The 16,460-nt window shown below is 52.8% G+C and overlaps 4 protein-coding genes across 4 annotated transcripts; 2 read left to right on the forward strand and 2 right to left on the reverse strand.

Moving 5' to 3' along the window:
* Window positions 1-582: 582 nt before the first annotated feature.
* On the reverse strand, window positions 583-4,320 carry BDP81DRAFT_471838 (sodium/calcium exchanger protein). Its single transcript, XM_060594596.1, has 2 exons — window positions 1,292-4,320; window positions 583-1,234 (listed from the first exon to the last, which is right to left on the reverse strand). The coding sequence occupies exons 1-2, from the start codon at window positions 3,937-3,939 to the stop codon at window positions 889-891; spliced, it is 2,994 nt and encodes a 997-aa protein (XP_060445485.1). The 5' UTR covers window positions 3,940-4,320; the 3' UTR covers window positions 583-888.
* Window positions 4,321-4,665: 345 nt separating this feature from the next.
* BDP81DRAFT_394522 (condensin complex subunit 2/barren) lies at window positions 4,666-7,424 on the forward strand (the record flags this gene model as incomplete). The annotated part of the gene is made up of 4 exons (XM_060587973.1): window positions 4,666-4,769; window positions 4,833-5,448; window positions 5,499-7,094; window positions 7,158-7,424. The coding sequence occupies 4 exons, from the start codon at window positions 4,666-4,668 to the stop codon at window positions 7,422-7,424; spliced, it is 2,583 nt and encodes an 860-aa protein (XP_060445486.1).
* A 3,003-nt stretch (window positions 7,425-10,427) lies between these two features.
* BDP81DRAFT_488885 (uncharacterized protein) lies at window positions 10,428-12,627 on the reverse strand (the record flags this gene model as incomplete). Its single annotated transcript, XM_060595249.1, has 5 exons — window positions 10,428-12,015; window positions 12,074-12,128; window positions 12,186-12,362; window positions 12,414-12,447; window positions 12,509-12,627. The coding sequence occupies 5 exons, from the start codon at window positions 12,625-12,627 to the stop codon at window positions 10,733-10,735; spliced, it is 1,668 nt and encodes a 555-aa protein (XP_060445487.1). The 3' UTR covers window positions 10,428-10,732.
* A 2,106-nt stretch (window positions 12,628-14,733) lies between these two features.
* On the forward strand, window positions 14,734-15,320 carry BDP81DRAFT_30068 (uncharacterized protein). The gene has a single exon (XM_060583121.1). The coding sequence runs from the start codon at window positions 14,886-14,888 to the stop codon at window positions 15,183-15,185; it is 300 nt and encodes a 99-aa protein (XP_060445488.1). The 5' UTR covers window positions 14,734-14,885; the 3' UTR covers window positions 15,186-15,320.
* The last annotated feature ends 1,140 nt before the right edge of the window (window positions 15,321-16,460 follow it).

A 16,460-nucleotide genomic window follows, 5' to 3' on the forward strand; every position in this document is an offset into this window, starting at 1 on the left:
TTTGCGTTGCTTGGGTCTGATAACCAAAGTTGACATGAGCTGGGATAACTTGACAATGGGAAAAGGCCTCTTGTTGAATCATTCAAGACTCATTTTATAGTTGATCCTGTCTCATTCCAGTTCAATGATCCAATGTTGGTCAGTCACCATGGTGATGCACAACTTCCACGAACGTCCGTCCCTTTCGTGGAAGGGCATAAGTTGGCCAAAACACAAAACACGTACACAATGACATGGCTTGGCAAACACACGCACACACATACACAGGAACTGAGCTCTAGAAGAAGAAGAAGAAGAAACACGAGAGATCAACACCAGATGAAGCCTTTCTTTGGTCTTGGCATCACAATGGTGCACATTGCGTACTTGGCATTCCATGATATGTTCGTCTCAATACGTTGGGCACGTCACAACTTCGGTTACTGATGCCTTTTCCAATTCGAAAGAGGGTCCAACGTTGGTGCACGAACAAAAGACACATCAGATGGTGATCGACGTCTGCAACGTAGGACCGTGCCTGAGTGCTTCCAACCTCTTGTGGAGAAAAGGTGTTCGCTAGATGAAACGACTACCATCACCAAGGCTCACGAGACTGTTGCGGCCTTTAAAAGCCAATGAAGCATTGAATCAACCGAGGTGCTTGTGTAAAAGGGGGTGCAGTCATCTGTGTAATTTATTTTTTTATAAACTAATTTATATATGTAGATTTGTATTTCCTCTTTTTGTACTCGTGAGGTAAAGACTGTCTATAAGTAGAAGACAGAGAGTTTCGTTTATTCTTCTCGTCGCACGCTATGCTTGGGTATACTCATACGGCGTAATACACTAACGCAATATTGATACAGTCTGTACGTGTGCCAGCAGTCAAAGGGAATAAAAGATGTACCGTTAGAAAGAAAGGGAATAGGACACGTCAGTCCACACTCCGGTCAACTCGACAACAACGTTGACGACGGTGCTGATCATCCACAGCACAATGAGACCGTAACCGATCTTCCGTGACATCACCCACTTGTTCATTGGAACGATGATGAGGAGGCCTAGCAGAGTGATGAGAAGCGTGATGGCCGAGATCATCAGAGTACCTCCGATTTGAATGTTGTACGAGTGGTACTTGAATGGCTTGTCAGGATGTTTCTTGTGTCGGTGGTTGGCGGCTTGGACCATCATGTAAACGCCGCCGATTCCGATGCCGAGCAGGATATTGAGCATGGGACCACCAAAACACGCAGATCTAGGAGGTATTAGCATGGCTGACATCAATATTTGGAGGAGGTAGAATTAGACTCACAATGCCATGACGGGGAAACCAAGCCGGGCAACGGTGATATCAGCAATTAGATCGCCCACACTGTTGCCCGCCGCGAAGATGGTCAGCCCGAGAAGGGCCTCTGAAATGCCGAAAATGACACCCACTGCTTTCAAGACGCCGACAACTTCTCCGGCAATGGTAGAGATCCAGGCAATGGCAATGATGAAACCCATGAAGCAAAGCAAGAAATGGTACTTTGGCTTCTTGTCGGGGCTAGTTGATAAGAGGAGGAAGCCAAGCAGAATCGTAGATCCTAGGAGTGTATACAGAATGAGTCTGAAAAGGATTTTGTAGGGTTGCTGGAAGTCTTCCTTCATGTTTGCCCAGAGAATGATGACGGCGAACAAGGGTCCAGTGAAGAGCTGGATCGCGACGAGCCATCTGTTCCACTGACCTGACTCATCGACGGGAGCTAGACTGCTCTCCGAAGGCAATGGCGCGGCGGGTTTCATGGGCTGTGGGTAACTGGTAGATATTTCGGTTGCCACACGCGCACCACTCGGAGAGTCGATGGCAATCAGCGCTGGAGAGCCCTTGGGGGAGTGATCAAGTGACTGCCCACGAGAATGTGACAGAGTAGCCCGTCTGAAGCGCTGCCATTCCGATTCTCCCTCATGATCGTAGGCGTGGGCAGGTACGGGAGCGTCGCAGTGAGCGTGGTCTCGCATCGTTGGATCCACGGCAGTCTCGTCGCATGAATCATCAGCGCTCTCATTTTCGATAACCGGGAGTGTCAACACGAGGAGCAAGATACTTGGTACAGATATCGCACTGACAAATCTGTCCCAATGGCTTTTCTGCTTCCAGCCTAGCAAGGTCGGGAATAATGTTGCCCAAAAGATATGCGGCGGAGGTAGGATGGCGTAGGGCCACCACCTTACGGGCTTGGGATTGGCCATCTTATAAGGCGCAAATGGCACTTCCAGGCGAGCTGGACCAGGCGGTGCAAAGAACTCGGTCGGCTCGGTCTGAGCAGCAGGCGTTAAAACAAGAGGCGATTCAGTGTATCCGGGGAAGGGCGATGCTGGCGAAGATCCGACGCTCATACTGCCACGCCGACTTGGTATTTGGAGGGAAAGTTGACCGGGTAAGGGCCGAGCCTCCAACGGTTCGCTTCCCCCGCTATCTTGTCTTTGAGGTACTGCGTCGACAGGAGGAGGTGCCAGGTTACCGCCGATTTTGTAGGCTGGCGACAGACTTCGGTTTCTACCCTCTTGGGCCTTTATCTGTTGGATCGGGTCTGCTGTTGCTGGGAAGCGCCATGGCGATGGCGAATGGTCGCGACTATTGACGGAGCCGGGGATATCGCCAGATGACAAGGCCCGATTTCTGTTCTGTCCAAATTCCTCAACGGCGCCTATGGTGTATCTCCCCGAGTCGGAAGGCGGCCCGCCCACTGTGTTCGTTTCACTCTGCCCTCCAAGGTGGTTGACCGAGTAGGCCCGTCCATGTACCGGCCTCATCCGGTGGTTGCTTTCCTTTTGCAGTTGAGCCAGAGCAGATCGGAACTCGAGAGCGCCGACCAGACTGGGACGTATAGGCGTGAGTGTGTTGCGTCGTCTGCCTCTAGGACGCAAGACTCGCATACTGCTAGCCATCTCCGCCACGACGTGCCGGCCATGATCGCTGTCTTCAGCTTCCTCGTCACTCTCTCCTTGACCATCGACTTCGATCCTAGGGCCGGCTTCCAATGCGTTGATGTCTCCAGCGCTGGAGGCGGCTGTAGAGGTGACGTGCCGGTCTTCATCGTCGGGATCATCCCGGTATGGTTCCGGTGCCAGCTCGTCGCTGAGATGCCCCACCGTCCCGTAGACATGACCTCGTGCGGCTGCTTCCCGGACCCGCCGCTGGCTCCGCCTTGTCGAGTACCAATGCCATGTGACAACGGTAACCACGTAGAAGATGTAGTAACAGACCATCGTTATGCATTCCCATAAATGCAGGTGGCCATCTGCCAGGAACACCATGGTGAAGCAAACAGCCACGATGAAGAAAGAGAGATCCCTGACGTACGTCTTTCTTCCAACTTTAAACTCGCGAACCAAAGCCATGGAGCCGGCGACGACCGCTGTGATGAAGCTCGCAGCACCGATCAGCTCTCCAACAGCCATGCTGGCGCTATTTGAGCCCATGGCTGCAAAGGTACTGAAGACGTCGGGTGAGCCATTGCCGAAGGCGAGAAAGGTGACGCCAGCCAAACTCTCGCTGAGACCGAGGATAGCAGAGATGGTACTGAGATTAACGCTGAAGAAGTCGCTGGCGGCGATGCCTATGGTGGTGAAGAGCAAGCCGAGCCAGCAGACCAGAATAATAAAGGCCAACCACTGAGCCTTGCCAATGTCGCAATAATACAGCGTCAGGTAAGAGAGGAGGCCAGCCTCGTCCTCAGCGCAGTGAGCCTTGACAAAGGCACACTGATCATCGGCGCGGTGGACATCTCGGCACTCTGTGAACTCGGATCGTTTGGCGAGGGGTGAGAGTGAGAGTGAGGCGTCTTGCAGCTGAAGCTGTCGTTGGGTAGCCTTGGTCAAGATAGACCAGGATGCCAAAAGGCATATTAAGAATACGGTCGCGTAGAAAGGCCGCAAGCGAAGGGCGCCCCCTCGGATGTTGGAGGACGTTGGCATGTCTGGCGTCAAATGCTGATTGTAATTGGCTCATCCGAAGCCATGGCAGAGACCGCACTGTCGCGTTGGCGTGGCCGTGAAGCCGCTCGTTCCGCCGGACAAGGAGGAACAGATGTCTCTCAATGGAGTTGCTATACAAAAAAGAGGGCTGCAGCGGGTTTGAGCTGAACAGCAAATGCAAGCGCTTCTCACCTTCATGTACGACTCATGGGGTCTGAGGGAGGCAGCCCGGGAAAACCTGCCCAGCCTCTTTCAGGAACTATGAGCGACGCAAGCTTCTTGGCCACCAGCAGGTGAGAAGCGCAGGCAGTGCCCTGATTGCGCCAAGTATCTGGTCGTGTCTGCTTGGGAAACCCCCCTCCGACGTGGCTGTGCTTCAGCGGAACGGCAACTGCAAGAGAAGAGTTCCATAGTTCTCGGCAGATAGCGATCTTGCATCACGTGCCGATAACGAGGGGGCCCGTGAAGGGCCGATCCAATGATCCAATCTGATGTTTGGACGAAACGGGATTTTCAGCTTCCCCGCCCCATCCGGCCCGGAAGGATAAACTTGACACCTAATATTCAAGGCAGAAAACCTCTCTATTGTTGTTTCGCGTCGCCCCGGGACGTGCGTATGGTGGGGAAAGTAAACACAAGGCTCGGCCACTCAGTACGCATACAGCACATTGCAGCAACAGTCAACAATTTTGACGACAACCTCAGCGCCAACAACACACACACAAGATGCCTCGAGTGGCCCAAGTACCGCGCGCAAACAGCCGCGCAGGCAGTGTCAGAGCGACCTCCGGGTCCATGAACACATCGCCCTTCAAGAACTCACCCGTCAAGTACGTTTGCGACAACAGCCCGCTTACCGATTTTGCCTAGCAACGAAACTAAACAATGCACAGAATCCCCCTCAACGATGATGCGGGAGAAAAGGCGCGACGAGCGCAATCCCGCCACGCATTCCATGAGCGCCAGCGCAACGAACTCAAGGCTGCCGCCGCGACACCTCTGCGCAGAGGCAACGGCAGCTTAGAAGATATCGAGAATGACACACCGGGCTCGAACCCCAAGACACCCCACGCCCGCGGCAGCCGAGGCAGGCAAGTCATTGACGACGACGACGATGAAGGCTTTGTAGTCAGCGGAAGCGCGGTCACGCCTATGAAACGGGTCCCGATTCTTGCCAACTTTGAGGAGTGGATGAAGATGGCCACGGACAACAAGATCAACGCAAACAACTCTTGGAACTTCGCCCTGATCGACTACTTCCACGATATGTCACTTCTCAAGGAGGGTGACGGAGTCAACTTCCAGAAAGCTAGTTGTACGCTAGATGGCTGCGTCAAGATTTACACAAGCAGAGTCGACAGTGTCGCAACCGAAACCGGAAAGCTACTGAGTGGTCTTGCGGACAGTAACAACAAGAAGAAAGGCAAGGAGGGTGACGAAGTCGAGGGCGAAGAGAGCGAGGAGGAAGTCGACGAAGACGGCAACGTCAGGAAGAAGCCGAAGCGCAAGGTATGTACGAGAATCAGGTCGGCTGTGATGGTAAGCTGACTTGTGCGCAGACACAACGATCCTCCGAGGCGACCCTCGCGCCCAACTTCTCCTCGCTTCAACTCAAGAAGTTTGAACTAGAATTCGCCGTGGACCCCCTTTTCAAGAAAACCTCCGCAGATTTCGATGAAGGTGGCGCCAAGGGCTTGCTATTGAACCACCTCATGATTGACGCCCAAGGACGCATTGTCTTCGACAGCAGTGACGAAGTTGGTGACGCACACACCTCAAAGACCCGAAAGAAGAACGAAGACGCCGACGATGAGGACGACGAGAACACAGAGATGCAGGATGCTTCGGCGGTACAAGAGGAGCCTGAGCAGGAGAACGCCGAAGATGTTGAGATCGACCTGGGAGCCCTCGGCGTCAAGTTCTTTTCCGATCTTGGTCGTCTCGACGAGCTTGACGTCTGTCCGTCATTGAAGAACTTCGACCTCGGGGATCCTTCTGGTTCCATGGACATTCCTTTCCTCAGAGCGCCGGAAGATTGGAGAGGCGACCAGGACAAGGACAAGCACCCAGACTCGCTGGGCGACAACTCTGGCATGTTCATTGACGGCGACAACGCTGCTGGCTTCGACGATGACGACCTTGGACTGGGTGGCTTTGAGCTTGGCGCCGACGTGGCTTTTGGTGAGGGTGGTGAGGCTTGGGCCAGGGAAGCCGCCCTTGAGCCCCAAATGCGGGTCTACGATGCTGGCCTAGGCGAGGAGGCTGGCGATGGTGACGGAGTCGAGATGATGGACCCTGACAATGGGGATTTTGTCGTGTCCATGTCTCACACTAAGAGCGCCGACAAGATGCACGAAGACATTCTCGGGTATTTCGACCAAGCGCTGCAGAAGAACTGGTCAAGTGCCGAGCACTGGAGAATCCGAAAGATCAAGGACGTCAACAAGCCGGCTGGTCCTGCCAGGGTACGCAAGGAGAAGGAGCCTTTCGAGATTGACTTCTCAGCGCCCCTCGACCAAGCCTTGGCCGACGTCTTGTACACTCAAGCGTCAAGCAACTCCGCCGTCTCTATGCCCAAGAAGGACTGGAAGTCAAAGTCCCGCAATCTGCTGCCTGATGATAAGCACTTCAACTCAAAATCACTTCTCAACCTTTTCCTCAAGCCTAAGGCACGCCTTGGCAGGAGACGAATCCTCGGAAACAGGGGCGGCATGTTCGGCAATGCCGGACAAGATAGAGATGTTCCAGAAGGGGAGATGGACGAGGCGTTCTGGGCAAACCAGAAGGCCCCTGTCAAGAGCGAGGACGAGCCGCTGCCAGAGGGAGATTACGATGCAAACTTCTTCCAGGACGATGCTCTTCCGTTTGCCGGTGGCTTGGATGACGACGACGACGAGTTTGCGGATGCCCGGGAGCACTTGTCGCCCGGCGCCGAAGGCGACGTCGGAGCCACAGAAGCTCTTGGCATGACGGCCTTGCTTGGCGGCGACGCAACCACCAATGCTCTGACGGGCGCTTTTGGAACGACTCTGGTTACTCAAACCCGTCGCTTGCGGCCAGATTATGTGCAGTTCGCGCGTGTTGCTAAGAAGGTGGATGTGAGGCGTCTGAAGGAGGAGATCTGGAAGGGCATGGGTCTTGAGGGCCTGGATAGCGTAAGTCGAATCTCCCGGTCGCCGTTGACACCAGAGAATGAATTATTGCTAACACATCACCAGGATTCCACAAGACTTCCTTCGCCTGATGCCCCAGCGCCACCGCAAGAGCCGCCCGCGAAGGATACCGAACTCAAGTTCACCGAGGTCATGAATGGTCTCGGCTCGGTGTATCCCAAGGCGATGATGGAGGACATCTCGACAAGTTTCTGCTTCATCAGTCTGCTGCATCTCGCCAACGAGAAGGGTCTCGTTATCGAGAAGACACCCGAGCTCACGGAGCTGAACATCCGCAAGGATTGGACGGCCGAGATCGTCGGAGGGGAGTAAGGCAGTCGTGGTGCTCTTGTCGCGAAAGGGGAAAAGGCAAAAAAGCGGAGGGAAGAGGTGTGGCGGAATCCTGTTTTACACGCCGAGGCATCGGCGTTTGTGTGTCTTTTTGTTGAACGACGGCATGTTTGATTTCTGGCAACGTGTGTTGGGTAAACCTTACGTCTCAATGAACTGGGCGGAAACATTCCATTTTTGGAGCTTTTGCAGGTTGTTCTCTATACCTTCACCTGTATACGTACTCGAGGGCGGGCTTGAGAGTCTGTGTGAAGACGTCTTATGTAATGGATCAAGAGACACAAGAACAACGAACCTTTCCGCGGGGTTCCTATTCCTTATGTTTACTTTTTCGTGTTGGTGCTTTTTGACGCCTGGGCCATGGTTCGCGATATGCATAATTGAGGTAAGCATGAATTTTTTCCATCGTCTTAATTACCTTAGCTTGACCGTTGAGAACGAGCGGACGGGAGCTAAGTAAGGTAGAGTCACGAACGGAGCAAGTCTCCGTATGAGGGCTGAAGAAAAATGCTCGTGCCCGTTTTGGCGTATTTTCAGGGTCCCGCTCTCCCCTTAGGCTTTGGTTTCGGATTGGAGCTATTCAAGATGATGGAAGACCCCGAGTTTTTCCTGCGTCTGAGTGTTTTGGTTTTCATGCAAATCTGAAGGGACGACGAGCAGAATCGTCGGATGGTTTTGGCGCGTGCAGTGGGCACAATATGGGAGAAAATCATCAGATGGCAAGGACGGATACGGAGTACAAAGAGTTTATATAAAAAGCCCAGACCCGCGCGAATTTCTTTCTCAACAACCGCAACCGTCAATCACTATGTCGCGTTCGTCGGAATGTTGCACAATGGACAGCCCCGTTCCCTCATCAACTGAATGACAATGAAGGACGAAGTCTGCCGCTCCGTCTTCTCTCGATCACCATCACTATTACCAACGACTGTCCTTGCTAAGCTGCGGTTTCTCCTGGCATATTCTTGATGCAATACGCGTTAGACAGACCAGCATGCTCCCTAGGGGTTTCTATGTGGTTACGTGGTGATGGGATACTCGGTCTCCCTTTAGAACTTACGATGTAAGCTGCGAGATCAATTAGAACTTGACCAAGAAAGCCTTACTTCCTCAGCTGGCAGTGTATCACCACTTTGAACACGTCTTACTCGCTACATTCCTTGACACCTTCTGTACATGTAGTCTCCCTTTTATTCTCTCCGTCTCATAGAGTTTACACTGGACTTGGATGGCCCTATCGTGCACAATCGCTCCTACCTTAATCTTAATGGCCTTCCATTTCGCAGAGGCGACATACATTTTGTCTCGAGCGTCCTGTCGCACTTGAGGTTGGATACTCGGTTGAGAGTACCATAGAGTGGCCCCCGAGGTTGCCTGTCCAAAGTCACTGATGCAAGGGCGTCCGGACACTTGGACGTAAGGCATGCCTGTTGTCAGTGGTTTTTCGACTTCTGTATGACGTCTTACGCGCTGGGTATAAACCATCTCGCCATTAATAATACCAGAAGCGCTCACACCCTCTTCGCCCAAAAGAAAGAGCTACACTGCCTCGAGCTGAAATTTCTCCTCGCGTATTCTTGATATGATACACGTGCCCGGCCCAGTAGTACGAAGAATTGATCGGTCTGTTAGGACTGGACGCCCTCTACTGCGAATGTAGTAAACTATTCTTTAGCAAAGTGTTCAATGCAATATATGTGGCTCGAGTAGTGTTCTCATTGAAGCCATGTTGATTGTCAATCATCTACGCTGACGAATAGACTTTTCAAACCGAGCGCTGGCTTTCTTTTAAAGGATCGAGATGCCAACCTGAGGTGCTCAATGATCCTGCGCAGAAGCCGAATCGGGTTTGTGCATGAGAGTTAGGTACTATGCAGTGTTTTTCACTCATCTCACCTTAGTACCCTTCCTGCCCATCTTCGCCGCGCAGGTTCGGTTCATCGCCGACGATGAGAAAAGCCTCGCACATTAACCACAATCGGGATCATCACAAAAAAATCAAGGAAATTCACCCAACGTCTGAATCATCCTGCAACAATCACGAGACATTGCAAATTCCACACACTTTGAACCTGCCTACAGATCAACACATCACCTTACTCGTGTCCGATGAGTACTCCTCACAAAGCAGGGGGGTCATAGTACCACTGTACGGGACAACGGGGGGGCAGTAACAATCGGGGTTAGTTTCGTTTTCCGGCAAACAGGGGTCCTCCGAGCAAAAAAAAAAAAAAAAAAGTGAGGCGGCGCACCACCGCCTCCGTGCCTTCCTAAATTAACTACCCAAGGGGAAGGGGAAAACAAAAAACGAAAAATAACGATAAAATAGGGACCCCAACCAACCAACACCAGCCGTCAGCCAACCAAACCCGCCAAGACCGGGGTCTCCTAGGAAAAATCGAAAATCAGGCCAGGTGCTGCCAGGGCCCCGAAATCCTGACAGAATTATGACGTTTCTCAGGGTACCGAGTTACTTGCGCAAACACCACCAATGAATGAGGTGGTCAACAGCAACCATGCAGGCGCCTCCTCATATTGGGAAAGACCCTTCATTTTGATGCCTGCCACCATGCTGCCGTTCGCTCTGTCTACTAGTGCCAACGGCCGTTCGGCAGCAAGTATTGGCTTGTTCCTGAGGTGTTCAGGAAAGGGTAACGCCCGTGATGATCCCGTCAGAAATGTGAGGCAGAGGGAAAGGGTCCTCACCCCTTCTGTTTTGGTTGACGTCATAACCTCCCGGCCTTGCTCTGATGTTGTTTTCCCTTTTGAACCCCTACATTCCGAATTCTTATCACATTCACGTACAATCATGTTCATCTGAATGAATTCGATTTGTTCAATTGATACCGCATGCCTTTCTTCATACAGGTTATATAGTTTTTTGGTTCCTCGAGAGACCAGAGAGCTTTTGTATCATGCAGTACCCGTCAACACCCTGTATCCCAAAGTGGTCCATCGTCTGGCCATGCGACACAGCTTACAACGCCATTGGGACGACAAACAATTGTCAAATCCAAACGATCAAAAAACGCCATGACTATCCAGTTGCGCCACCTCAAATAAGATTCCCAAACGATGCCAATTCATGAGGGTATTCAAGTAATCAAACACACCGACCTCAGCCAACCAGGCTGGTCTTGACCAAAACGCTGATGCCATCAACGAAAAAACAACCGAATAAAATCACAGCCAAACATACGAGACGGGACTCGAAGCCCAGATTAGCAGATTGCGCGCATCCGAGCATCGTAATACGAAGTCGCCGACCTAGCATCGAAACTCGAGTCCGCTTACTGAACACGACGGTTCACGATTTCGCCCGCCCGCACCAACGCGCTCATACCATCGAGCTTCGGATCATTCCTCTCCTGAACACCGAGCGACGTCGACGAAGAAGCACCCGATGATGCTTGCGACACGTTTGATCCATCAGTCCCCGTTGAGGAGGTAGACTGGAATCTCAGTAAGGCAGGTGGGGATTGGTAACCTTGAAACCTCATTAGCCTCTGGGGAAAGCCTTGCTTGGGTTGACTGTGAGTACCATTCGATGCCCCAATCGGAGCTTGTGGCTGCCCGGCGAAGGGCGGCTTTTGTTCCTGGAGGGGTGGGGGTCCAGTAGGCGGCACAGTCGAGAACGGGGAGGGTTGCAGTTCGAAAATAGAACCGGGCAAGGTCGTGTTCGACAACAACGCATGAATCGGTAGCGAGGATTCACCTGGTGTCCGGGGGAAAGACAGCCCAGAACCGGACGATGAAATGCTCCCTGCGGAAGAATATTCGTGCTTCAACGATGGCGGCGCGGAAGGGCCAGCGTGTGTTGGGGGCGCGAAGCCTCCAAAGCCGTTTGCCTCAGGGGACCTGGAGACACCGTTCAAGCTTCGTCCGTTATTGAACACATCCGAGAGTGAAGGAAGATGCGGAAGTGCGACTGGCTCTGGTCTGACTGGGGCTTCTGTCCATGTTGGGCGATGGTTCCGATTTTGAGCAGTACGGGGACTTGTGGAGTGCAAGCTCTCTCTATCGAATTGGACGCTGGCAGGGGAATGTACGGAATCATCGTTGGGATGATGATGGGAAATTGGGGTCGGCACGGCTGTCGAGTATTGAGATTCGGATACCGACACCACGGAACCTACACGCTGCTTGCGATTAGGAGGAGGCTCGCTTCCTTGGTGACTCTCAGTACCACTCCCGGTGCTACTGAGGCTCCCGGGTGTGGCACTCGCGCTCCCTCCATTTTGCAGACGAGCCCCCGAATCGAGCTTTTGACGTTTCGACGACTCTTTTGCTGGATCGAGGTCAGTTGAACAGCCATTCGAAGCGACAAACCTCCACGCACCTTGATTTGCGGAGGCTTGCCGTGCCTTGAAATCTTGTAAGTACAGGTTGTATTTCCTATACTCTGTTGTCTTTTTGTACTCGGCCAAGTCGTGGTTGTATTTCTCCTTTGCCTTTAAGGCAGAAGTTTCGTATGGCTCTTTCTCGCCGGGAGTCAAGTTTTGCCAATGCTCTCCGACAAGCTTGGCTATTTCGGTAAAAGTCAAGTTCCGACCTTTAAGGTCATCACGCATTTCTGCAGGGCTGGTCAGCTGTCTTCAACCTTTCCAAGGCAGGTTGGATTCTATTCATACTGTTTGAGAACAGCACATAGGCCGAAGGTGGTCTCTCTGGTGCATTCTCATCAGGCTGCGTCCGTTAGTTTCGTTCAGTTACAAGTGGTACGTCTGCACAAGATTTACGAACCTTAGGGTGACGTCGATACTTTCGCTTCGTAGCAACAGGTCCCTCTTTGACCTCGAGGCGGGGTTGCTCAGGACGTTGTGTCTCAGGCTTTGACTCTTCTGCACTTGCTCTTGTGGGCGATACTAGTGATGCATCCGGGGCAAGGCCACGCGAGTTGGCAATACGTCTCTGCAGTTTCTATTTTGTGTTAGGACTTGTGTAGATCACAGATGTATGTCAAGCACTTACACGTCGATGTCCTAGTTTGACTCCAAGTGCGTCCCTGGAAACATAGCCTCGTCAGTCTCGAGGATGTGTCGTGGCAACAGCCGTGGTTCACTCACAGGTCAGACTCTGTTATGTCCAGTATCGTCTCCCACGTATCGAATCCTTGCTCCAGGAAGATGTCCAGGTACTGCGAGATGCCTAGCTCTGCAAAAATGCCGTCCAGTCCTTGCGCCATGGTCGATGTGGGGGGCATATGTCGAGTTACGTCAACTCAAAGTTGTTGCTGTCACGGATCGGTTGTGCGATAGTTTGCTGACTTCTTCCGCGTCGAAAACGATTTCCGACGAATTGGCGTGCACGGCGGCTTTCCACTTTTCGTGTGATTCCCTTTCTAGTTCCGAACCCTTTCATTCAGTCGTCGATTCGGTTCGCTATACGTCTCGATTTCCTTCGCTCGAAGTCGAAGCACTTCCTTTTGCGTCGCGGTCAACCAACAATCATTGAAAGGTTCCTCCTTAATTCAGTCGCAGCGGTTGGGCAGCGACAGGCGGCGCCTGTTTCGAGTACTGAGTGTCGGTCGGCAATAATAGTCTTCTCGTCGTCTTCGATACTGCGCAAATCGGTCGAAAAGCGATGTTGTTGAAATATTCCGGAAAATTTTCGATTGCTGGGCGAGGTCTACGTCTGCTTGGGGCGTTGATGATAAGTAATTGCAGAAGAGGAAGGCGTGTGGCACGCATGGCGTGGATATACCAAAGTTGGTGGCTGCAATATGGAGGACGGATCTCGATGACATTGAAGGAGACCGAGCTTTTGGGGTGTGGGACAACGGCAAGTACCAGACCAAGCAAAGAGGGGCTTCGGGATTCAGATGGAATGGGATGTGCGCTCTGGAAAGAATACGTACTTTATGAGAACGCGTTTTTCTGAGCCGGCTCGGCGGTTCACAGCCGCATGAACGACGGGGAAGAGTACGGATAGATGGTCTGGTGGACGAAAGTAGGGCGCGTCTTCTTTGGTGGGAGTGATGAAGACTGGACCAAGTTTGTTTGATCGAAGAAGGGGGTTAGGTTTGGGAGAAAGTGACCAGGCCGGCAAAGTCTTTTTTTTCTCGTCTCTCCCCTTTGCACGGGTTGGGAATTAGGAACGGTGAAGAAGAACTGGGGGGGATGGCCGTCTACCGAGACGGAGAGAGGAGAGCGAGTTTGGTGAGCCAAGGGGAGAGTAGGTGTACTGTGTATGGCAGTATGGAACGGAGGAAGGGCGAGGTAAACGGTTCGAAGATTGAGAAGAACTAGCCCCGCGGTGATCGACGCGGATTGAGAGGTGAGGTCAGAGGTGTCAATACTCGGTAGGGAATCTCTCTCGAGGGTGGGTGTGTGTTGATGGTAGACGGTAAGGTAAGGTAGTGAGCGTGAGTGTATGGATACTGGTAGCCTCAGACGTCGCCGCAGACTTGACTTGTGATCCGGGGTGGCATGTCCAATGGCCCCAAGCCCCAAGTAGAGAAGCTAGAGCAGCAGACTGATGGATAGCTCAAGGTACCCAGGACAAGCTCTGATGGCTCCCTGGCGTCCGATGGCAGAAACCGACTTTCGAGAAGTCGGCGACGAGGAAACCAGCAACAGTGAGCATGTCTAACTGGAAGCCCATCGCAAAAAAAGCGGGATCGAGCACAAGGACAGACAAATATGGGGCCCTTTTGGGAAGACATGGAAAGACATGGGTTCTCAGCGAGTCGGAACAGGAAACGGCCGCTTGAGATGGGCCCTCGAGGTACCTGCAAAGCCTGTACCGGAACATGGATATCCGTACCTTACCTGATCCATGTCTCCTTCCCTTCCCTCTTTGTAGCTTGCCTCACTCTGCGACTTTTGTGACTCTCTGCCTCAGTTCAGTGCCTCTCTCTTTCCCCGTTAAGCCCAAGGCACCCCATACTTGAGGCCTCAGGCCAGGATAACACATGGGTACGTAGTATGTTGTACTCCGAACGGAACTGAAAAGAGTGCTAGTGGCACTGGGCCACTGCCCACTGGTAGACCGTAGAGAGAGAGAGAGAGGGGGGATGGGTGTTCATCCATCATCCTCACCCACTCTTCTCTTCCTCGCACTCAAGTCTCAAAGTCACTCCCCTCGACAACACCTCACAGCAAGGTACCTGCGCATGCCGCACCACCACACAGACATAACATACACGCTAGACTCTGATGCGCCAGCCCACCATTCTCTCACGAACGGAATCCGCTCCGTAACTCGACTGACTGCGAGCGAGGTAGCGGTAGCGGCATCATGGCACGCCTTGCCTCGCCTCGACAGAGCATTCCCAAGCCGTACCTGCACACACTCTCTCACCAATTTTCCATAACACGCGATGCCAGAACAGCCACTATCGAAAAACCAGTGCTGACCCTAGGTACAAGACGGCATCTGCATCAACAATTCCTGAATTGACACTCATATTCGGCAACGGGCCCTTCGAGACCATCGCGGGTCATGCCGCTGTCGCCTGCCCAGCATTCTCTCTCTCTCTCTCTCTCTCTCTCGCTCTCTCTCTCTCTCTCTCTCTCTCTCTCTGCTTCTCCAAAAACAAGAGCGGGGACCGAACATCGTCATTTAGGTCGCGGAATACCGCCCGTCGACCGGTTGACCAGGAGAGCGAGAACCTCGCTATCAATACAGACAGTCACGGGCAAGCTGCTGCAGTCTCGTACGTCTGCCAGAACTGCTGGGGATAATGACCAAGCAACGCGAATTTACTTCAGGAAGTCAACGGGACTGCGTCTGACTCTATAAACAACCCTGCGATCCAGTCACCATTGCCTGCTCTCCAATGAAGAACAGGCCGTGGAAGTGAATCTCGATGTCGATTCCACTTGCACACTCAGTGTGCTTCCCAGACAAGCCAGCTCGCGCTTCTCGACGTGTCAGCGGTCGAGCAGCCAGTCAGACTGGCTCAAACCACCGTAGATGGCTATTCACACACCTCTGCGCGGGGAGACGGAGCATTGCACCAAGGATTGAAAGACACCTGAAATCGAAGAATTGCGCCGCGATCGAAAGCCGCTACCACCCCTGCTGCACACGCTCACGCGGATGAATCTGGCCACCACGGGCCGCGGTCGAGGAACGCACCTCGTCCGTAGGTAGCTGTCCCAAAGCACGGTGCGGGTGAGACAACAGACTGCCAGCCAGGACGACGTAATAATTGCGTTGACGTCTCTCGTTCAGTTTGCAAATATCCATCTATGCCTCGCGGAACACACCCAAGTGGTTGTACGAAGACCGGAAGGGAGCGTCCACATAAACGACATGGTAATGTTTCGGTGATCGATCAACCAGAATTCGATCCAAGACGCGAAGCCGTTCCGTCACGGCCGTGTGCGCCAGAACACGAGGACGTTTGATCCATGGTCCATCAGACCCAAAACAAAGGTCGTCAGGGGGATTCGCATGGTGCCGGTGCGATGTGAATTGCCGGGGAGACAGACATATCACTGAATTTGCAGAAGAATCGCATTTTCGCAATGCGATTACTGATGACACAACATGCCGTGTAACTCTGGGCCGACACAAGGGGCAACTTCGCCGTCTGCTGACCTAGCAAGCAACTGTATTACCTCCCGTTTAACCGAAATTTCGCTATGTGATAGAGGGGTAAAAGACGAAAGCCATCGCCAGTCTGGACATTGTGCATTCGGCTGGTGATGGCATTTGGGTGACGGGTCGCAAAGTGAGGCTGAGAGCACATGTGCCTTCACTTCTGGGTTGTCACCAGGCTCCACAATCCACTAAGAGCGTTCTGGAACTCGGGCCATCTTGACGAAGCTGGACAAGCCGACAGCAAGCAGGATTGGCGAGGCACCTAGGCGCATGCAGACCCTTTTGACGGGGCGCAGAACGAGAGATATGCATCAAACAATGCTTTACGAGAATTGACGAGCACGAATTGGGATCATGGACCGGTCCAGCGCTGCCAGACTGAACCCGCCTGCGGTGCCAACACGATCCAGTTCATTCCGTACCCCGTTAGTAGCACGCTACAGCACTCACTACCTAGGTACGGATTCA

Source organism: Colletotrichum phormii (genome assembly GCF_030913505.1).
Source record: "Colletotrichum phormii strain CBS 102054 chromosome Unknown BDP81scaffold_10, whole genome shotgun sequence".
Taxonomy (NCBI): Eukaryota; Fungi; Ascomycota; class Sordariomycetes; order Glomerellales; family Glomerellaceae; genus Colletotrichum; species Colletotrichum phormii.

Excerpts from the sequence above, each read along its gene's own strand:
- BDP81DRAFT_471838 (XM_060594596.1), bottom strand. The coding sequence starts at position 3,939 with ATGCCAACGTCCTCCAACATCCGAGGGGGCGCCCTTCGCTTGCGGCCT. Across the intron at positions 1,235-1,291 it reads GGTTTCCCCGTCATGGCATT|ATCTGCGTGTTTTGGTGGTC; the intron begins GTGAGTCTAATT and ends AATACCTCCTAG.
- BDP81DRAFT_30068 (XM_060583121.1), top strand. The coding sequence starts at position 14,886 with ATGCCGCTGTCGCCTGCCCAGCATTCTCTCTCTCTCTCTCTCTCTCTC.